Genomic DNA, 23,945 nt, shown 5'->3' with positions numbered 1-23,945 from the left:
TACTACTACTACTACTACTACTACTACTACTACTACTACTACTACTATTACTGCTACTACTATTACTGCTACTGCTACTACTACCACCTCCATTCAAATAGCATTGTGATAAAGACATATACAGTGCTTCGAAGTCTGAAAAATTTAAACATCTCATTTGGGTCTCCCTACTTCCTTTTGAGGCAAGTGTCACACACAGGTATTAGTATCCCCAATTTATACATAAGGAAACTAAAGTTCAGAGATGTTAAGAAAAGAATTCATTTTAATACAGATTGTAGGAATCAGAGGTTGAATTTGAATCTACGTCCTCCTGGTAATATTCAATCTACTATACCACCCTACCTCCTAAAACAACTCTGGCCTTGAAGGAGATGACATTGTGCTAGAATTACATAACAGACATACATATAAAGGAGACTATATCCTACTAAAATGACAGAGAACAGTAGTGACTAAGAAGATAAGAGAATGCTTCAGGGAGATGATGGTACCTGAGCTGACTCCTGAATGAAAATAAACATTGTGAAAGGCAAAGGTACATTCTAGATAGAGAGAACAACTGGTGAGAATACCTACAGGAAGCTGAAGGAACCTTGAGGCCAGGAAACAGTGTGTCATCCAGTATTGCTGGAATGCAATGTGTAAAGGGAAATAATTTGGAATAAAGCTGAGATCAATCAACAATCACTTACTATGCTTATAGACTTATAGATCTCAGTGGCAATAAAGATGGTGCAAATATTCAACATCTGACTCATTCGAAAATACCCCTGTGTAAGGGTGGGCCAGGTGGCTCAGCGAGTAAGAGCACCGGCTCCAGTGTCGGGATGACCTGGATCAAATTTGGGCTCAGATACTCAGCACCACACCCAGAAATAACTGGCCGTGTAACCTTGAGCAAGTTACTTAACCCCGATTGCTTAAAAAAAAAATACCCCTGTGTGATTAATTATCAGTTTGCTTGTTCAGTATGAAAATTCATATAATAAAAAATTACTTAGTAGACAATATAGAATATTGGATGAATGTCATTTGCAAAACCCCCTTAAGGAAAGAAACTATGATAATTAATTCTCAATTTAGAAATGCCCCATACAAGTAAATAAATCACAAGGGGCTTTGAGACTGTAGCTCTAGGGTCTGAGTCCAATCTCTAGAGTGGGGCAGCTGAATTTTGTTTCCTAATTCTGAATTTATAGAAAGATATTGATCTTTTAAAACTATATTTTCACTTATGAAGATACAGAGGCACAGGCAGATTATTTTTATGTTGAAATGGAACTATAAGAGGTTCATTTATCTTTCAAAAATAAATTTTTATTAATATATTTTGTTTTTAAATTGCCTAAATTTCTCCCTGTATCCCTTTCTCCCTTTTCTCTCCCACAGATCCATCTCTTGTAACAAAGAATAATATATTCTTTTAATGTGGAGTAGTGGAAAGGGTTTGAAGCCTTGAAGTATATAGTCTAAGCAAGTCTAATCTTTGGTATCCCTCTATAGGTTTCTGATTCCTCATGTACAAAATAAGAGGGTGAGACAGCCTGATGGATCTGGTAATCTGGTAGAAAAGTCATTGTCAATGTTTTTGAGAAGAACATGGGAAGAGGTGCAGCACAGCCCGATGGACAGAGAACTAGCCTGAGGTCAGGAAGATCTGCTTGTTCAAAGCCCAGCCTCTTGACATACTAGTTATGTGATCCCAGGCAAGTCACTTAACCTCTTATTGTACTCCCTCCTCCTCATACACCAACAACTCATTTGCAGAACTGCTGCTGTCTATATCGGTAGAGGGAGTTGTCTCAAGGACAGTTACAATCACCAATGAAATAACATGTCCGGACCAAAAAGAAAGAAAGCAAAACACTAAACAAAGAGGAAAAAAAAGATTCTGGGAAATGATAGAAAAAGTGCAGGACTGGAGAAAGGCAAATGTTTTTGTAACTTTCAAATAAAGAGATGAGAATGGATACAACTTGACTTCAACCCATGGAAAAACTCTAGAAAGTCTTATTAAAAGAGTAGATAGTAAATATCTAGAAGAGAAAACAGCGACCATTAAGAAGCACTATGGCTTTATCAAAAAACCCATCATGCCAATCTAACCTAAGTTCCTTTTCTATCAGGATTTCTGGTCTGGAAGTGCTCTAGATATAATTTACCTAGATTTTAGCAAAACATTTGATAAAGCTTTTCTTCTCTTCTTGGGTACAAGATAGAAAAATAGGAGCTAGATCCTAGCAGATTTAGTTAGATTCAGAACTAACTGAGCAGCTGGGTTAAAAGAGTGGTCAGTCATTAAAGGGTTTGATGTCTGTTTGGAAAGAAGACACCAGTGGTCTTGGGCAGTTAGGTAGCTCAGTGGAGAGAGCTAGTTCTGAAGCCAGGAAGAACTGGGTTCAAATCTGGCATCAAACACTTATTAGCTGTCTGACCCTGGGCAAGTCACTTAATTCTGTTTTCCTCAGTTTCCTCATCTGTAAAATGAGTTGGAAAAGGAAATGGCAAACCAATCCACTATCTTTACCAAACAAATCCAAGAAGGAGTCACAAAGAGTTGGACATGACTGAAATGTTTCAACGATAACAACAATAGTGGTCTTGCCCGGGGATTTGTGCCTGCTCCTGTGCTGTTTAACACTGTTATTAGTGGCTTAGAAAGAGATTTGTCGGATTTGCAGATGACACAAATCTAGGAGGGATGGCTAACCAATAGGGTGACTGAGTAATTATCAGATCGTATCTGAGGCAGCAAGCTCAGTTCAGGAGACTGTATATTATGAAAGATGGTGGTAAGTTAGAGAATGTCCACAAAAGGGAAACCAGGACATTTGATGACTGGCTAAAGGAACTGGTTGTGTTTAGTCTGGAAGAGAGAAGAGAAATCTTATGGGAAAAATTCTAGCTGCTGTTAATGTTTTGAAAGACTCATACAGAAGGAGGATTAGATTTGTTCTAGTTGTCACTTCATCCTGCTTGCCTCAATTTCCTCATCAATAAAATGGGCTGGAGAAGGAAATGGCAAACCACTCCAGTATCTTTGCCAAGAAAATCCCAAATGGAGTCACCAAGTGTCAGACACAACTGAAATGACAGAACAGCAACAGAAAATTTGGACGTGGATGATAAAATTAGGAACACGCAATGGAAGAGGCAAATCTGGTCTTGATGTAGGAAAAAAATAATTCCTAACAATCAGAACTATTCAAAAGTGATATGGGGTGCTGCAGGAGGTAGCAGGCTCCCCTTCATTAGACATCTTCAAATATCGCCTAGATGACCACTTCCCAGGAATATTGCAGAGGAGATTTTAATTCAGGTATGATTTGGACTCGTCAGTCTCTGGGATTCTGTGACTGTATTATCTCTAAATCCCTTCCGGCTCCAAATGGAATGCTCCCATACCAAACCTCTCCCACTGGCCAGAGATCTTCATGAGTAAAATGGGAATAATAATTCTTATATTTCACTAAGCTGTTGTGAGGAGAGTGTTCTAAACTTAAAAACTACACAAATAGTGAGGTGTCATCTTATTCCCAGACTGGAGGGGAACATTTTCTTTTGCAGATGCAGAATATTTGGGAAAAATGTTCAAGTTACAATCGTGATGGAATACTACTATGCTATAAGAAACGATGAGCTCAACGATCTTAGTAAAACATTGAAAGACTTGCTTGAGATGAGGGCTGAAACGAGCAGAACCAAGAGAACATTGCATATAGTAACAGCAATATTGTTTTAAGATAACTTTGGGTGAATAAGTCATTTTGACTATTATAAATATTCAAAGTATACAGTAAATATGAAGGAAGACACTATTTGCATGTAGAGAAAGAAATGATAAATAGGAGTATGTATAAGAAATATTTTACATAAGTATGTATGTATGTGCATGCACACACATATTAGTGTCTAATGGTAGTTATCTCTAGGATGGGGGAAGGAAAGAAAAAAAGAAAAAGGCAATTTACAAGATTATTATAAATTTTAAAAGAATAGCAAGTTATATATAATAGATTTGCAATTTCATGGGCAATCTTTAAAAAAATATGTCATACTATGGAAATGCTTGTTTTATTCCATGAATTAAATTATCCCATAAATTTAAAAAATAGATAACTTTTTTTTAAACAAAGTGCACAAGTTACTGTGTAGCTCCATGGTCAGAGACTCACTTAACCCACTGCAAAGGGAGTCACTATTGTTGGGAGAAATAAGGCTTTTCTTCGCTCTCAGTTTTGGAGCCTGAATGATATTTTTCTAGATAAAGTTAAAAATGGTGATTTAGGATTAGTTGAAATAGTACCAATAGTAGAAAAGGTCAACTGCATTCCAGGGTTAAATAGGCTTTTTGTGGGCCTCCTTGGGAACCTCAGAACCATTTATAACACTGTTTCTCTGGGTAAATGCATCCTGAGTTTCCAAACAAACTGTAGGAACACAACTCATTTGTGAGTAGAGGACTGCCTGTACTCTTCTGTTTTCTGAGTCAATGCTTGGGGGCAGTCTAGAGGTTTTTTTTTTTTTTTAGTCTTTTCTTAGGAAAAAAAGAAAAATAACTGAATATAAATTGGGCCTTATAAAATTCTCATCTTATCCTTTTAACTTGGTTTACTGCAGCTAAAACAGAAGCTTGTAGTATTTCTTTTGGTGAGGGCATTTCATGGATTTTCAAGACATTCAGCTAGTGATTAAAGTTCACTTCATTGAAGGGAACCATTCATTTCACTGGCAAAACAGCAAGAATGTTTCCTCTCAATTGGAAGATAAGAATCATTCTGTACTACTACTTGGCTTTATTTTCATTTCCATCTCTCTAGGACTCTGGCCATTTCAAGTAAGCAAGAGAAAAAAAAAGTGTCCTCATTTTCCATGCCAATGAAACATTCAATGAAATGAAAGATAACATCTTTCCTTGCTTATGTTTTTCAGAATAGTATGTCATTCAGATATAACATGTGGGACAAATTCACAGCTCTGTATTTTTCACTTAAAAAAATTATTCCTATGGATACAAGGGTATATCGCCTTAGTAACATTTACTCAATAATGCCTACGTGTATCCTTAAAAATAGTTTTACAAAGGAAGAAAAAAATATTTCATATTTTCCCTAGACATTGAATATGGTCCAGTTTCATGTGGATTTTAACCCTTCATTTTTAGATTGGAGATTCTTTTTGTTACTCAGTCTAGCCATATTTGCTAAAGGATTACCTATTATGAGGCATCTGAACGCCAAAGAATTTTGGACCAAAAATTTTAGGGGAAAAGGTAGAATTTATATCTGATTCCTGCAATAGCCCTACTTACAAATGGCAGTCCAGGAGACCCATATATCTGTACTAATAGCCTTATACTTGTAATGGAAGAGATTTAAAAAAGAAAAGGACATTTCCTCAGGCAAACCCCTTTACCTTTGTAGGCCTCAGTCTACCTGTCTGTAAAATGGAGTAGGACTTTTTCTATAACCTCTATTCCAGATCAAACTCCTTTAATCAACAGTATTGAGGCTTCTGTAGATATACATCCAACAGGAGAGAAATATGTCTGCTTGTTTTTCATTTTTTTTTTTGAGGGGGGAAAGCAGGGCATTTGGGGTTAAGTGACTTGCCCAAGGTCACACAGCTAGTAAGTGTTGTGTCTTGCGGCTGCATTTGAACTCAGGTCCTCCTGACTCCAGAGCTGGTGATCTGTTGTTCACTGTGCTACCTAGCCACCCCTTCTTGCTTAAAAAAAAAAAAAAATTGGTTTAAAACTTACTTATAGGGACATCAGAAATTATCATGTCTTACCCTGTCATTTAACAGATGAGGAAATCAATTTCCAGAAAAGGCAAATGACTTGCCAAGTTTACACAATTAGTAGCAAAGCTGGAATTAAAATCCAGGTCTCCCAGTTCAATATTCTTTCTATGACATAAGGCGTAAGACATAAACAGAATGTTGGACTTGAAATCAGTAAGAGTTGAGTTGGAATCTTTCCTCAGATACTCACTAGCTTCACTTTTCTCAGCTTTAATCTCCTGTGCAATGGAGATGATAACAGAATCTACCTCCCAGGGTTGTTGTGTGAATCAAATAAGACAACACATATAAAGCATATTATAAACCTTAGCAGTATCATTTAAATGTTAACTTTCATGTTATTATTATTTATAATAACCATCATTATTCCCGAGGTCATGGTCAAATGTCAGAAACTTCATAGACTGTCAGGAAAAGTTTCTCGAGGAATGGATGTAGCACACAATTACTTTTGGAAGAGCAGTCACATTGCTCTGGCAGAGAAGTTATGCAGACCCAAGTCTCGGAATTAACAAAGCTGAGGCCTACCTGGCTAGCTGAGCCAACAGTATAAATCCTTTGACTTTAAAGGCCTATGGATCAGTCATAAAAGTCAGGATTCTCTTTCATCTTTTATCCAGGAGTTGTCAATGTCTCTACTGAAGAGAAGGCTCGTAGGGAAACAGATTTAAAAGTACAAGGGACCTTAGAGGTCATTTAATCCAACAACCTTGTTTTATACATGGTAACCGAGACCTAAAGAGGTTAAAGTGACCTGCCCAAGAACAAGTCATACATGGCAGAGGCAAGATTCAAAACCAGATTTATTTATTTATTCCCCAATTCCTAAATGTTCAGAGGACTTGAATAGGCAGTTTTCAAAGGAAGAAACTAAGCTATTAATGGTTTATGAAAAAATGCTACAAATAACTAATAATTAAAGAAATATGAATTAAAACAACTCTAAAGTACCAGCTCTCTCTCATCAGATATAGCTAAGATGACAAAAAAGAAAAATGAAAAATGCTGGAGGGGCTATGGGAAAATAGGTACATGTACTGTTAGCAGAGCTGTGAACAAGTCCAAAACTTCTGGAAAGCAATTTGGAACTAAGCCCCAAAAGCTATTAAACGAGGTCTATATGCCAAAGAGATCAAAGAGAGAAGAAAAAGACTCATATGAACAAAAATATTTATAGCAGCTCTTTTTGTAGTGGCAACTATTGGCAACTGAGGGGTCGCTGATCAATTGAGGAATGGCTAAACAAGTTATGATCCTTAATTGTGATGGAGTACCACTGTGCTGTAAGAAAAGATGAAGGGAACTGTTTCAGAAAAACCTGGGAAGATTTGTATGAACTGGTGCAAAGTGAACCTAGCAGATCCAGAAGGGCAAATGATAGAATAATAGCAATACTGTAAAGATAATCAATTTTGAAAGACTTGGTGATTCTGATCAACACAATGACCAACCATTATGGAAAAGAACTCATGATGAAACATGCTATCCACTGAGAGAGTGAGAAAGGACTGATGAATTTAGATTACAAATGGAAAAGTTTTCTGTCTCTCCTCTCCTCTCCCTCCCTTCATCTTTATTTTTTCACCTTCCTTCTTTCCTTCCCTTTCTTTCTTTTTTTTTTCCCTCATATGTGGGAAGTTGTTTTGCCTGAGTCACCATATTTGGAATGGGTTTCGTTTTTCTTGTGCTCCTGATGGGTAGGGGAATGGGAGGGGGAGGAAGAGAATTCAGAACTGAAAATAAAGTTGAATTAACAAAATAAATCAGGTTGTCTTGATTCTGCTGCCCCATGCTGCCATCCCACATAACCCCCAGCTAGACCTAAAGATGTCCGGAGTCCTTCTAGGAAGAGGGTCTTGGTTAGCCCCTGACAATTGCTTCTCTCACTGAAAAGAGAATCTTCATTTCTGGAATAATCAGTGAGTTCAGGAGAAAAGGGTCTTGACATAGGCCATAGAAAGTCTAGAGAATCTCTAACTTCCTTTTTTAAGGAAAAATACTATGACCCTACCTTTCTATTAGCATATCAATTTTCTCTGAGATTTGCTCCTATCTACCTTAGTTTTACAGCTACTTCTCACTGTCACACCCTAGTAGTTAGGGTCTTTCTGAAGTCTCTCACACCTGCACACTTAACACACAAACCGCTGGAAGGGAGCCAGAAAAAAGTTCCCAAGTGGCTTACATTCAGGCTTTTGTGTGCCCAGCACTAATATCTCCCTTCTTCATGACTCTTTAGCAACTGCTTGGCACAGTTACACCTCTTCTATCCCCCACCTGTTCAAGCTTTTTGTACTGCATGGTCAGTTTCTCATAAAATGGAGTCATTCACCTGCATTTCAAGGCCTCTCTCTTTTCTTAACTGATTGTTGTTTTCTCCCAGGGCTGATAGCGGGATCTACAAAAAAGTTACCTAAGATCTAATCTTCACTCACATTATACTTTCTTATTGTGATTGGGAACACATGGCATCAGAAACGCTTCAGTTCCTCTCATTTTCATTTGAAGTAATCGGGCATGGCTTCATTACAATAAAATGAGAATGTTTCCTGACTAGGAGAATAGCTGTTGGGATCACTATACCACCAGTTAAGGAAGAACTGCATTTGTTATTTGTGCTGGGAATCTTAGAAGAAAAGACCAGTCCAGTCTCATTTCCTATTATTTTACTGCATGAACATTCTAAACTTCTACAAAGAAAACGACCATCCCCGCCCCCGGTGTCCCTGCCAACACAAAGCTTCAGTAGCTTTGCCCACTATTTTCTACCTCTTCTTTTTGCAAAATGAATTGCTGCTCATCCTTTAAAATTCAAATAAAATGCTACCATCTCCCTTATACAACATGATGGTAATGACTGTCCTCTACAGTCAGCATATCACATTTTGTTCTGTATCTCTATAATAAATATAATATATAATAACATATATAGTGATTGTATCTTATGATTAAAAAAATGATCACGATGAGAAAGTGGACAGAGTGGGCAGAGCAATGGACTTCGGGAAGGAAGACCCAAGTTCAGAGCCATGTGACTCATGCTTATTAACTATAAAACTGGGCAAGATACTTAAGCTCTTTCACAGCCTCACTTTTCTCCTCTGTAAAATACCATCCACCTCACAGGGTTGTTGTCAGGATCAAATGAGTTAAGATACGTAAAGCACTTTGCAATCCTTGCATCCATAATCATAATAAAAATGCAGCATGATTTTTTCCCCTACTTGATGATAAATCCTATGAAGGCAATAATGGAGTCATAAATGAATTCTACATTGCCTCTGGTACCTAACAGTGTTCTGCAGATTGACCGTCCAACAAATATTTATGTGTCAAGTACTGCATTAGGCCTGGGAATGCAGAAGTAAACTTGAAATGGTCCCAGCTCTCAATGAAGTTCCATTCTATTATGGGAAGCAACACACGCATGCAAGTAAATGGACGTTTAATGAATCCACCTGAGTAAACTGAGCTGGAGTCTAGAGAGGATACTTCTGCCAGCTGAGTGTGGCCGCAAGGAGCTCTTTCCCAGCTGGAGCTTTTTCAGCAGAGAACCCCTCTGGAACACGGAATGCCAACTGTGTCGATTTTGTTATTATATAAAGGAGACTAGGACAAAGTGACCTTATCCATCTTAACTAATAAGCCAGGTTTAGAAAACCAACCAGAAGCTTTGGAACAGAGGGGCGCATTATAGTTATTTGACACAAGTTCACAGGTTAGAGCTGGAAGGAAGGGGAAAGAACATAGAGTCCAAACTTCTCATTTTATACATGCTGAAATGGATGGCCAGGGTGACTTGGCCAAGTTTCAAAGACAGTAATTTATAGGAATTGGAATAAACACCAATTCTCTGACTCTAAATCCAGTGTTTCCTCCTTGGGGGTGGGAGATGGATCTCCCTCATCAATAAAATGAAACAACTAGAATAAATTATTTCTAAGGTATATTACAGTTCTGGTATTCTATGAGTCTGACTTAAGATAAATCAGTGAAATTGAGTTAAGTCCAATAATCTGGACATGATCAGGAGATACCAATTCTTGAAAAAAGACTAAATTAATTTTTCATTTCATCCTTCTTTATCTCTTGAAATCAGCTCATCTTCAAAGTTACATTTAAAAAGCTGTTTATTGTGCTATTCAATCACCATGATTCCACCTAAAATTCCATATTGAATGTACTCATTTCCTTTTCCCTTCTTATACCTATTGCACAACTGTGACTCTATTTATTCCTCAGTTCACAATCTGTTTTACGGATAAGGATCATTTCAAGAAACCTCTGATCAATTCCAATTTTAACCACACATTTTAACAAAAGGCTGATGAAGTGACAATGGGGTAAGGATTGGGGTTGCGAAATCCTATCTGGCCATTTAGGCAAGAGCAGCATTCCTGCCTTATTTTAAAAAATGGAGTTAAGAGTACTGATCAGACACTGGAAGGAAAATATGACTGCACTTTAAAAACACATCAAACACATGAGTACTAAGCCAATGAGGGGGGGAAAGGTCCGTAAGCTTCCAACAAGGTGCCTGGGAGTTCGAGCAGGGATTGTTTTCTTAGAAAGCTTCAGTCTCAAGTGACTTAACTGGATGATGGTTAGACATGAGCCAGAAATAACAATGGAGCTAAGTAAAAATAGGTCCTTCCTGATTGCCTACTAAACTTCCAAATTTATACAATTTAACCCGATTAAGTTTAATTAAATTTCCACTGGGCTAAATGATCCTTGATATGATGCTTACCAGATGGGACTGTCTGGCATGTTCACTGGGACATCCAGCCCTCCTTCTCAACACTGCGTACCCTGCAGTTGTCCCGGATTGAACAGAATAAAGCAATATGCTTTAATTTAAGGAGGCTTCAAAGTTTGCTGGCCTCCAGAAAGCACATATCTAGCATTCTATATCAAGGAGTCAGCATCACTGTCTTTGGTTCTGGTAACCAATGCTGCTAAAAGTCTTGTCAGATTCTAGACCATTAAGATCAGCCTCTTTTTCTAAACACATCAAGAGTGGCTGAAGTTTAATGATTTAGAAGGCTGGTATTGCAATGAAAGAACACCTGCACAATCATTAATCCCTAGAAGGCAATCAACCACATTTACTTAAATTTAGATAGATGATTCTGTCACCCAGAGGTTAGAATTTTAGTATTTTAGAGGGAAAAAAAGGCAAGTGAAATAGAAGTATTCTTTAACAGACTCTAGGACTAACGTAGCTCTTTCACTTTAAGTATGTACATACATTCTTTTCTGGTGTTGAATCTTCTGGTCAATCATCTTAAATAAGAATTTATTAAGTACTTATTCCACATACCAGCCTCTGTGAGGTATTTGGGGTTGTTGTTCAGTCATTTCAGTCATGTCCAACACTTTGTGACTCCATTTGGGGTTTTCTGGGCAAAGATGCTGGAGCAGTTTGCCATTTCTTTCTCCAGCTCATTTTACAGATGAGGAAACAGAGGCAAACAAGGTGAAGCGACTTGCCCACAGTCACACAGTTAGTAAGTGTCTAAGGCCAGATTTGAACTCAGGAAGATGAGGCTTCCTGACTCCAGACCCGGCATTCTCTCTACTGTGTCACCTCCTGCCTAGTACTTGAACTCACTAAAATCTGTGACTTTATTAGTGTATAACTGAAAGCAAAGAAACCTCCTCTATCAATGCCAGCTGCCATGTGCTCTGCAACTTAATAGTGCAAGAGCTGCCTAGGGTACCATATGGCTAAGTGTCTTGGCCACAGTCAGTCACAGGGCCATGTTTCATAAGCAGGACTTCCACACAGGTCTTCCACATTTTAAGGCAGTATCTTTAGTCACTACCCTGAACTACAGGACACATACAAAATAAATACATGACGACTTGGGGGTGCAGCACTAACAATTGGTGGAATCATAAAAGACTTTTTGAAGAAAGACACTTGAGCTGAGTCTTGAAGTGGGCTGTAGCAATTATAAGAGGGAGAGTATCAAAGCATGGAGAGCTTTGCATTTGTTAAACCTTTAACACAGTGCCAAGACATGGAAGCAAACTATCCCAAATGATGTGTATGAGGAATAGCAAATAGGTAAGTTGGGTTGGGTCAAGGGATGCTTGGCAGGGGGTAATATGCAGTCTCCCCGGGAAAACAGCTACATTATAAAGAGTTTTAAATTCCAAGAGTTTATATTTTATTCTAGAATCAATAGGCTGGCACTGAAGCTTCCTGAGCAGAGAAGTAACATGGGCAGACTTGTACTATAGGAATATCAATCTGACAGTTGTGTGGAGGATGGATTGGAGAAAAGGAGAGACTAGATGGAGTTAGGTCAAATAAAAGGCTATTATGATATGCTGGGAAAGAAGGGATAATAGCCTAACAGGGGCCCTCTAGGTCCTCAAGTATGGTTCTTTGACATTACAAGTTTGGATTCAAAGGGTGGCACTTGAGGACCTAGAGGGCCACATATGGCCTTGAGGCTGCAGGATCCCCATCCCTACTCTAGAGTGAAACAATTAAGGTGTGAATAGAGAAAAAGGAAAGATGGGAAAAACACTGTGGTTTAACCTATAATAATTGGTGTCTGACTGGATAACAAGGGGGTAAGTCAGAAGGAAGAACTGAAGATAACTCCTAATTTGTGAACTACAGTAAATGGAAGTATGATACTCCCTTCAACAGAAATAAGGATTCAAGGGGAAAGCCTGGATTTAAGGGAAAATATAATTAATTAAGCCTGTCTCAGACATGTTGCATTTGAAATTTACATAGAACATCCAGGTAGCAATGTCAAACTGGCCGTTGTAAATCAAGAACTGCTGCTCAGAGGTGAGGACTGGATCTGAATAGCTGAGAGTTATCCACACAGACACTCTTAGCTGAGTCTATGGGAGCTGATGCAATTGATGAGAGTGTTTAGAAAGATAAGAAAAAGCCCACATTTAGAAACCACAGACCGCAAACAGGATGTGGACAATGAAATCGAAAAGGAGAGCAAGGACAGATCTAACAAATACAAAGAGAACCATGTTAGAACAACTCAAGGAAGAAAGACTGTGCAGCACTGTCAAACTCTGCAGAGTTCAGTAAGGAAAAAGACTAAGGACGTGGGGATTTATAAATAATGAGAGAACTCGTGACCTCAAAAAGACTGATTTCAGGTAAATGGCAGGAACAGAAGTCAGACTACAAGGAGCTGAGAAGGTGAGAAAGCTGAAGCAATGGATATAGGAAGAAAATGAAAGAGATGGTGCAAGAATTTGAGGGGATGGCAGCATCAAGTGAATGATTTTTTAAAAGACAGAGGGGTAAGTTTAAAGGCAGAAAGGAGAGTCAGTAGTCTTGGAAAGACTGAAAATTAGAAGGAAAGAGAATGAGGAAACAATCTGATGAAAGATATAAGATGGGGGGTGGCTAGGTGGCACAGTGAATAGAGCATCTGCCCTGGAGTCAGGAGGACCTGGGTTCAAATCCAGCCTCAGACACTTAACACTAAACTAGCTGTGTGACGTTGGGTAAGTCACTTAACTCCAATTGCCCCTCCAGAAAGCAAGAAAAAAAAAAAAGATATAAGACGGGATAGGATTGGATCAAGGCCACAAGTAGTGGGCTGGCATGGCAAAGAGAAAGGCCCTCTTACTCAGCCTGGAGCCTAGGAGGAAAGGATGAGGGACACTTTTGAGGCAGTTGGAAGTATGAAATTAGAAAGGCAAGGGAACCCGTGACTAATGTTCTCAGTTTTTCTTAGTGAATTATGAGCAGGTAAGAGAAGGTTTATAATAGCTATTTTAGGACATTCAACAGAAAGTTGAACAGAGAAGATTAAAAGAACAGGTAACAGGTAGGCAGCAAAGAAGGACCATATGAAATTGGAAAACAAATTGGTCATGATCCAGTCAGTACCACTGTCTGACTTCCTCTTCCATCTTTGTTCAGCAACATATAACCAGCAGTGGAGAAGGAAGGTGGTGGCAGTAATCCAAGGTAGGGGTCTAGAAAGGGATCATCAGCAGTAGGAAAATGGGGCAAGGGTTTCAAAGATAGAAGACAGTGTAAAATTGAACTGGTTACGCAAAGGATAGGGATTTTGAAGCAAATTAAAGTGTGGTCAGAAAAGGCCCTGGGAGACATGAATGGAGGCTGGGGTGTGGAAAGTATCGTTCCAGGTACTATGTTGCTTTAAAAGATGGTTTCGATACTGTTTTTTGTGCTTTTGACAATGTGGTGAAGTATAGGGACAAACAAGGACATACTCCTTAGAATAATATATATTTTTTTAAAGCAATCGGGGTTAAGTAACTTGCTCAAGGTTACACGGCCAGTTATTTCTGGGTGTGGTGCTGAGTATCTGAGCCCGTATTTGATCCAGGTCATCCTGACACTAGAGCCGGTGCTCTGACTCGCTGAGCCACCTGGCCACCCCCAGAATAACGCTTTTAAATACACAAAATAAAACACAATATGATTACAAAGAAAATCAATGATATTGGTGTATAACTAACATTTTTAAAAAGAGTATACAAGTTCATGGAACTCAAGTAAAGAACCCCTACTTTAAGTGAATCCTGACAAGGAAAGTGTATATATTAAAATTAGACCTGAATAAACTGGCATGGAGGTCATAAATTCAAACTGCATGTTGGCAAGTTGTTGTTTCTTTCCTCTTATTTCATCAAGGCTGAACATGTTGTGGTATATGCATGTTATGTTATGGAATACTATTGTGCTATAAGAAACGAGGAGCAGATGGACTTCATATTTACCTGGAGAGGCTTATACAAGCTGATGCTGAGTGAGAAGAGTAGAACCAGGAGAAATTTGTACACAATTACAGACACAACGTATGTGTGATGACCAACTTTGATAGACTGGACTCTTCTCAGCAATGCAGTGATATAAGTCAGTCCCAAAAAACTCATGATGGAGAGAAATGTGTGCATCCAGAGAAAGAACTAGAAAGAACTGAGTTTGAATCCAGATTGAAGCAAACTACCTGATCTTTTTCTTTTTCGTGTTTGGTTTCATGTCCTCTTTACCATTTTTCATTCCATCTGATATAATCCGTCTTTATAACCTGACTACTGTCTAATGTGAAAGTATTTACAGATCCTATACTTGATTGTATGCTGCCATGGTGAGGGGCGGGGGGGAAGGGGAGCAAGGGGGACAGAATGTGAAACTCAAGGAATTATGGAATTGAATCTTATAAACAAATGAATTTAAAAAACCCCAAAAAACAAAAAAAACATTGCCATTGATTAAGAAGGAGGAAAGAAAGGTAAAGTTACCAACCTGCCCCCTGTTTTAACAGCTCAGCTGCAGAATTCGCAGCTGTTTGTGGAGAGTTTTCTGCCATTTCTTCTAATGGATCTGTAAAAATCAAGAAAAAGTGAATAGCTGCACAGGTGAACAAGATTTATGGTGACAGTTTAAAAAACATTTTAGGGAGAAACACTCTGGGCATACAGTGGAACTTGTGGCTGAGATTTTCTTTGGGGGAAAAAACAACACATTTACCGTGGATATTAAAGGCTTCAGGAATCATAAAATATTCAAGCTAGGCAGGACCTTAGAGATGATTCTTGCCCAATATTTCAATTTAACATATGAGGAAAGTGAGGTTCAGAGAGTGTTGAGTGTTTATTTAAAAGAATAACAAGAACTAGAATATAAGTCTCTTGATTTCTAATAATCTGTCCACTGCTCTACCATTTAGGCCTTCAAAAGGTTTAACAAACTACTAGCATAATGAATTCATTCAACAAGTGCTACTTGTTAGAAAGTTGTATTTTATATTGGGTCTCCTTTTAATTTCTACCTGTTGTTTCCAGTCTGCCCCTTGGTGCTACGCCAAAGAATTTTATTCTCTCTTATACATGCTAGAGACCTTTCAATTTTTGAAGACATCTATTATGTACATCATCCATCTTCTTTTTAGGCTAAAAATCTAACTCTTCAGTCATTCTTTTTATGATTCCTCATTCTTTTCTTCCTCTAGACCAGATGTCAAACTCAAATAGAAACGGGGTCACTAAACCATAAATCATTATTTCTGTGGACTGCATATTGATTTAGGAAGCTATCTATTAACATCATATGTATTCTAACATAGTTTAATTGGTTAAATATTTCCCAATTACACTTTAATCTGTTGTGTTGTTCTTGGGAGTGTTGTGGAGAACAACCTGGCCCAGAAATACATGCTTCCCATTTCTGCTCTAGAACAGTCCCGTTTTGTCAATCACTTTCTCATAATATAACACACTGACCTGAGAATAACACTATGTTCAATATAAATATTATTTCTCATGATCTGAACACTGTCCTTGTAATTTCAAATCATGTTAGATATTTTTAGCAGCTTCCTTGCCCTTTTGGACATCTGTTTCCTCATCCATAAAATGAGAAGGTTGGGCTAGATAGTCTTTAAGGACCTTTCCTGCTTTAAACTACACTATGGAAATGACATAGCGTGGTATACAGAGTTTGTGGTAATCAGATTCCCCAGATTTTTGTTTTTACATGAACCGTCCAACTGTGTACCCCATTCTGTACCTGTACAATTGCTTTTCTGAATCTAAATGCAGGATATAAGCATTATCTCTATTACATTTCACTTTCTTATTTTCAGCTCAGCATTTAAATATGTTTTGGAGGAAAGTCACAATTTTTACTTTTCTCAAATGTGTTTGTTGCTGCTGCTGAAGTAGTAATATTTTGGGAATCAAAAGTAAGCTGAAGTGAAGGCCAGCATACTGAAGAGAACATTATGTTTCTGAACAAACATACCTCTGTCTGGGATAAGGAGTTTGCATGGCAATGCAAGAGGAGTAATGGAATGTTGATATACCAAAGCTGTCAAACTCCCTGAAAAAGATAAATTTAAGCAGGGAGGGCCAGAGGGAAGGAGGAAGAGAGAAGAGAGAGGAAAGAGAAAATAAAAGGGGAGATATTAGTTCAAATTTGTTTCTGATACACAAACATACCATTACCATCCTTCTCAAAAGAAAATACGCACAGGGGCGGCTAGGTGGCACAGTGAATGGAGCACTGGCCCTGGAGTCAGGAGGACCCGATTTCAAATCTGGCCTCAGACACTTAACACAAAAATTAGCAGTGTGACCTTGGGCAAGTCACTTAACCCCAATTGCCCTCCAAAAAGAAAATAGGCATTTTAAAATATTCACATTACTGGGATTAATTCTCAATTTTATTGTCTATTTGTGAAATAAAGAGTAAGTTGGTAATAATTTTTTTTTTCTGTTTGAGTTTCTGAATCAAATATATAAAGGGGACCAGTAAGTTATCTAAATTTTCTACTATGGACAGTTCTACCATCTAGAATTGGCTTAGCTCTGGGACTTAATGGGTGGAGAATGGCAGCCGGGAAGGAGGAAGTTGGGGACAAAAAGAATAGGAGGCAGGGAGAAGAATAAGTTTAAAAAAAAAAAAAACGTGTTTTTTAATATAAGGTTCTCTGATAGAAAATGTTTTTATAGACCAGTAAAAACCTGCCATTGACAGGCAGTCAGAAAACTCTAACTAAAATTTTAGGCATTCCTATACCTCCAGAATATAATACCCATGCTAGGTATACTTCTCTAGCCAAGAAAGATGAACTTAATTAGTTTTTATTTGAGATCTCTGAGGTCATTAGAAATTGACTGGCCTATTTTGAGCTGAACTACAAAGGTTTTTTAGGAGTCTGTTGCTTTAACCAGGAGAGATTATAAGGGTCCTCACTGTGCTTTTTGAACATCTCAGCTATTCCCAACCTTTCACAGATTGGCAGGAATATTGTCAAGTATAATGTGATCATAAAAGAGAAAAAAAAACAATGTTGAAAGCATAGTTTACAGCATCATCACCACCATACACTCTAACTTGATCCTTTCATCAAAAGTGAAATACTGCTTGAAACACTGAATGAAAAACCTGCCCCACACTACCATTTTGTCATGGCATTTTCATTTTTGGCTACCTGGCTCTAATCGTTTGGAATCTAAAGGACTGTCTGTAAAACTTTTACTCTCTTTTCCACCCGGTGATCCGAGTTCTTTACTCAGACACGAACAAGAAGAAGCTTAATCCCTGTGGGACAATGGCAGTCCTAATGCTGAGCATAGAACAAATTTGGAATTCAATGGATCTAGCATTTTTAACCAATTAAACATGATGAACTAGAGGCATTAAAATCACAATATGCTTTTAATATTAGCAATTAACAAACACTAAGAAAGCATTCTCTGGCAAAGATTGCTTGCCAGTCTGTTTCTATCTGCAATGCTTCATACTTTAGTAAGGAGAGAGGGAACAAGAATTTATTAAGTGCCTACTATGTGTTATGTATTGTGCCATGAGCTTATCTCACTTTTTCAATCATTTATTCATTTGGCACCTTGTTTTGGTCAAAATATCCATCCAACATGAACAATTAGGAATTAGACTAAAAGAAAATCAACTAGCTAGATGACACGACTAACATATAAACTATACAATCTCAGGTTTTTGTTATATTAACAGAAAACCACAGCAATCCTTTTTTATACCAAGTACATCTTGAGGCTGTTGGAAGGAGGGAAAAATGTTTTAATAATGATAATTCATATCAGAGAAATTCCAGGATCTGGGCAATACAAATTGACCTCAGAAGCAAAATGCTACCATAGCAGGATTTGTGAATTTCATTTTGGAGACCACAGTGGTTCTCCACATGTTTTTTGACTTTGATGACAGTTTCCCAGGGAACTTACCAAAATATGGTTCATTTGGGCATCCCTTCAATCGTACTCCCTTAGAGGTGCACTCGATCAAAAAATGCCTGACGAGTTCATTGGCCAAATCTCCAGCTGAGGTAAAGGTAAAAAAAAAAATCATTAAAATGAGACATTTAGGAAGAAATGAGCAGAGATAGGAAACGGGATCTCTCCTGACAATGCAATGGTGACAAAAGTAAACAGGCTGCCAAATAATGAATGTGTTTAGTGACTCCACTGGAGTAAAAAAATGTATTCGGAAATAACAAACTTACAGCTATAATATTGGTGTGGGAGGCAATGAATATCTGCTGGTAGAAACTAACAAAAACAAAGTCATCCATCAGAAAAAAGTTGAAGCCAGGGGGTGGGAGGGAAGGGAAGGAGCAGAATTAATGGAAGAGAGTGAAAATGTCTAGATAGGGAATAAGATCACAAAACAAGTATGTGTGTGTATATGTGTGAATATATATATACATATATACACACACACACACACACATACGTGTGTGTGTGTGTGTGTGTAGAGCCCCTAAAGTTCCTAACACAGGAATTCAAGTACAAACTCAAGTAGGATCATATATTTGGAGCTGAAAAGGACCGTGGGAAATAAGATCTACATTTTTAACTCCTTCATTTTACAGGAATTAACCTGAGGCCTAGAAGTTGAAGTGACTTGGTTAAGGTCACACAAGTAATAAGAAGCAGATCTGGGAAATGAAATTAAAGCAAATTAAATGCATATCTTCAGACTCTAAATCCAGTGGTATTTCCACCATACCAGATGGCAAGGCCATTAACAAATTTAGCTTTCTTTTTAAAACTAAGAATAGAACTTAAACCACATGATGCAACATAATGTGACACTCACTGGTAAGTCATTCTGCTAAAAGAAAAATACAAAAAAAATATAAGAACAGAAGGAAAAAGAATTAGTGCTCTCTGTCCGAACACATCCAACACAAATCCTGAATATGAAATGGCAATTTTGAGATGTTGTGGTGAAGCCTGGGGAAATAAAGTGACTAGTTTGGAGAGAAGCAAACAAAAAAAAAAAAATCACAAAAATAGGAAGATGTTAGCTACACCAAATTGTAGGGGACAAAATAAGCCAATGCTACAAAAACCAAAAGGGAGTTAGAATTCTGGTTGGGATTCCAGTGGTAAGAAGTAACAATTTCAAATCAACGTGACTGGGGATCCCATAGAGAGAAGGATTCAATCAGGAGTGGAGTGCTATCTTCTTCCAGTCTGTCTCCATGGTATTTAATGTTGTTATGATGAATCACTAGGCACATTCGCTAGCTTTAGTTCCAACCCTCTTCTTAGATCTTGAAATCCTACTGCCAGACCAGAGATAGAGTTGATGGCAGAGTAGCCAAGACTTCATTTCAGCCAAGAGACAAAAGTCAAAGCAGTCATTGTCTCATATCTGTTATGATTTTATTAGGTTTCTTCTTATAAATATCCAGTAGTTTGTTGCCTTAAAGCTAATAATGAGGTCAAAGGTAGTGAGAGAGAAAAAATAGGCATAAGCATACAGTGACCAAGGAAGGCCTGTTCTCTTTAAAGTAGTCTAAGGAAAAAAATGGAACTATGGATATTTTTATATATTACCACCTGAATTTCTAAACAGACTAATGAATTACATAGGCTGTTTATTTGTTCTTCAAAGTTGATAACATGCATATATGAACATACATGTGTATGTACACACATGTATAACACATATATGTGCATGTATGTGTACATTTACACATGTGGGCTCTAAGCTAGGACCTAAGAACCAACAGAAAATGTGTAAGTCTTATTCATTCATTTTTAAAAATAAGATATTTACAGTGAATAAAGCACCGGCCCTGGAGTCAGGAGGACCCAAGTTCAGTTCTGGCCTCAGACACTTAACACCCACACAAAAAAAAACTAGCCATGTAACCTTGGGCAAGTTACTTAACCCCAATTGCCCTCCAAAAAGGCAAAAAAAAAAAAAGATATTTAATTTAAAACTTAATGTTAAACCTCAATATACCTAATTCTACTTTATTCTATTTACATTTCAATTAACTGATTTCAATACATGAAATAGCAGAACCAATCTTGTCTACTGATTTGTCTTAATTGGATTATAATATTCTATTACATGAATATACTACCATTTACTTAACCATTCCTTTATTATTATACATTTTGGTTGCTTCCAGTTTTTTGCAATTAAAATAATGAAAACAAAATTTTAAGAGCTTTTTAATGAGAGGTGGGAAGAGGCTGAAAATATTCAGGGTATCTTTTCAACAATGGCATTTTTAGGTTCAAAGGCTTTTTTTTTTTAACTTTTTAACTTTTACTCTAAATACCTTGGTTGTTCTCCAAAGTTTCTACAAGTTTGCAATAGCGCCAGAAGAAAATGTTTACAGTACCTGTCTTTTTTTTTTTTCCCACAAACCTGACAGCATTAGCTTAGGTAGTTTTAATTATTTTTACCAATGTGATAGGTACAAAATGGGAGATCAAAACTGTCTTAATTTGCAGATATTAATGAGGTTGTCCATTTTTCAAGTGATTATTTACAATGTGTTTCCACTTCCTCAACCCCACCCCCACCCCCACCTCCACCATCAATCAATGAACATTTCTTAAGTGCTTACTATGTGTAAGGTGCTGTGCAAAGCTCTGGGGATGTAAGAAAAAGGAGAATAATTTGTTTCCTTAAGGAGTTTATATTCTAAAAGGGGAGACTACACACACACACACACACATTATATATATATAAATACACACACACAAAAACACACACACATATATATGTTGAGAACTTAAAAAAACCCTTCATATTCTTTGAAAATATATCCAACTCATGACTGGGAATTAAATTTATCAATGTTTAACACTTACATATGTATATGTGTGTACACTCCCCCACCCCAAATTTGTATCTCATATTTGCTTAAAATTTTTCAACATGCTGTTTTTCGTTTTTTTAATGACTTCACTTGTATAAAAATGTTTTATTTTAATGGAGACAAATGGATAAATTGTGTTTCCCTAATTATTCTATATATTTGGTGGAATAGAAAAATAGTCAACTCTGCTCCACAACTTAATCTTTATTCTTGCTTAATATGAGAACCATCATCTAGCATGTTTTAAATCAAATAAAATCAGTTCAACTCAACTAATATTTATTCAGCACTTTGCCCAGATAATACTTTCACCACCTTCCCAAAGGGTTGTTTTTTAGGAAAGTGGTTTATGAGCTTTAAATTATTATAGAAATGTGAGTTATTAGTGATATTCAAAGCCATTCACATGTAATTCAAAAAATTTCCAAGTCTGGTCTTCAGTGTCCTTTCAAACATCAGCACCTCTATCCTCCACTTAACTTTGACAACTCAAAGTCTCCCTAAACTTTTCTGTCTCTGCACTTTTTCTTCATACTGTGTCCTCCACATGGGATGCTCCCCCAGGTGCCATAGCTCCATCTCTAGCTATCAAAATTTGAGACATTCTTCAAGAATCCAGCCTTCTTCCACCTAATGAAGTATTTTCTGACCCCCCCCATATGAGCTTTAATCAAATGGGTATCTTTGATTTATTATCTAATCAGGAAGAATATGTCCTGATTAATGGGCATGTGAGTAAAAACTCATCTAAACAGCCATACCTACGCATATCAGACTCTGCTTCCCACCATCCCCCTGTCAATCAGTTATAAGAGCCTTCCCAATGCCCACACCTTAAATTCTGCCCTACTGCTGGTTTTATAACCTACTCTTCCCTCCATTTTCTACCTCTAAATTGTGAAACCAATAAATACTTCTATGGCTACTGGAAGGGTTGTTTCAATTCTTATGGTTGCACTAGCTAACCTCTAACTTTCTAACTCACAACTTTTCTTCTTGGAAAACACTCTTCATTATGTGTTGTCTCTCCCTATTACAATTTAAGCTGGTGGATTTATCTCTGCTTCTGTATTGGTATCCCCACTGGTTAACATGGTAAGCTTAATAAATGCTTTTAATTTATTCCCTCATTCCATTCAAGTAAAGATTCTTTTTTGCAACTAAAATGATTCCACTGTTAACCTGTAGTGCTTGGTGAAACTTAATTTTTAAATGTTGGAAGTTTATAGTTGCACGCTATTGGAGCAGTGGAAGTATATTTGAAGTATCTTTGGAAACATGGATAACTTATGCCCCATGGCCATCATTTTAAGGACCCCCACCTTGGAACATCCTAGTTAGACACTAATTATATCTCAGAAGACAGATTTTTGGAGCAAATCTCATTCTTATTACTTGGATCAGTGAGGCAGGGGTAAGTAAAACTGAGGCTATATAGGAAATAAAGTTTAGGCTTATAAAAATACATTATCAGCACAGATAAAGAATAATTCAAAGGTCTCTTAATATTATAACATTGTCTCAATAAAACAAATACAAATATAAATAAATCCTCCTGGAATGTTAAAGTAAAATACTCACTAAATCATCTACCCAAGAGGAGAAAAAGCAACAGATGCATGAAAAGGACATCAGATTTAACCATGAGATTTGATTGACTCTCAGTCAAACACAGATTTTAGATGCTATAACTGGTTTGTACAGTGCCTTAGACCCCACCACCCAGGTCACCCTAAGTAACTATTTCCTTTGTAAATGAGGGCACAATACCTTTCTTATTAAGTTGCAGGACTGAAGGAGGGGGCGTAGCAACCTTCATGGCCAGGCCATAGGCTCCACGGAAAGAGTGACTGTCCCGAACAATGAATGAGCCTGGTTCTTTATCCTTCAGCATGGCAATAGCTGCAGGGACCACAGGAAAGAATAAAGAGACACATGTTGGCAGTCACAGACAAAGAGTTTCTTCTCTATGGCCCCATTATACCATGCGCAATGACCTCTCTCACTCATTAACTCACTCACTTCTTTCTAGAATAGTGTCATTTCACCATATTTCAGCAGCTCTGCAGTAGCTATAACTTTTAAAAGAGTACATCCCTCTTCTCTCTTGTTCCCTGTGAAGAAATAGTAGAGTGGATTCCTATGTGGGCACTCCTGGCTTCCTACTTCAGGCTCATAGACCTACATCACATGTAATGTCTTGCAATGAAGAGATGTTTTTCAAAAAGTATTGCAGTATGTGTAATGCTTTCAGATGAAGAAGTAATGGGAGCGATGAAAGAAGAAGATATGTTTCTCATCTGGGATGGGGGGGAGGGTCTAAAAATATACAAACACATAAAAATACCCACTCTGAATTCTTTAACAACGCATGGAGCATATAGCCCATTAGCCCTATTCCTTAGACAAGTTTATAAGGTATTTAATCAATATTAACTATTATTCAGAAATAAAAAGCCCCACCAAACATGTTAGACCTTTCATTCAAATATCTGA

The 23,945-nt window shown here is 37.5% G+C and overlaps 1 protein-coding gene across 16 annotated transcripts in view; it reads right to left on the bottom strand.

Moving 5' to 3' along the window:
- The window catches only part of TNS3 (tensin 3), a 427,559-nt gene that overhangs the window by 8,455 nt on the left and 395,159 nt on the right, over positions 1–23,945 (bottom strand). For all 16 annotated transcript variants that reach the window (XM_069095442.1, XM_069095438.1, XM_069095436.1 and 13 more), the window contains 4 exons: positions 23,220–23,351; positions 18,547–18,642; positions 16,583–16,660; positions 15,086–15,163 (listed from right to left, as the gene is read on the bottom strand). In XM_069095442.1, the coding sequence (XP_068951543.1) occupies positions 15,086–15,163; positions 16,583–16,660; positions 18,547–18,642; positions 23,220–23,351 (384 nt within the window). The remainder of the gene's footprint in view (positions 1–15,085; positions 15,164–16,582; positions 16,661–18,546; positions 18,643–23,219; positions 23,352–23,945) is intronic.

Source organism: Petaurus breviceps, unplaced genomic scaffold (genome assembly GCF_028583685.1).
Source record: "Petaurus breviceps papuanus isolate PSGF00001 unplaced genomic scaffold, PetGlider_PUasm1.0 227, whole genome shotgun sequence".
Taxonomy (NCBI): domain Eukaryota; kingdom Metazoa; phylum Chordata; class Mammalia; order Diprotodontia; family Petauridae; genus Petaurus; species Petaurus breviceps.
Note: the sequence above shows the minus strand (reverse complement) of the source record. Positions and strands in the feature narration are given on the sequence as shown.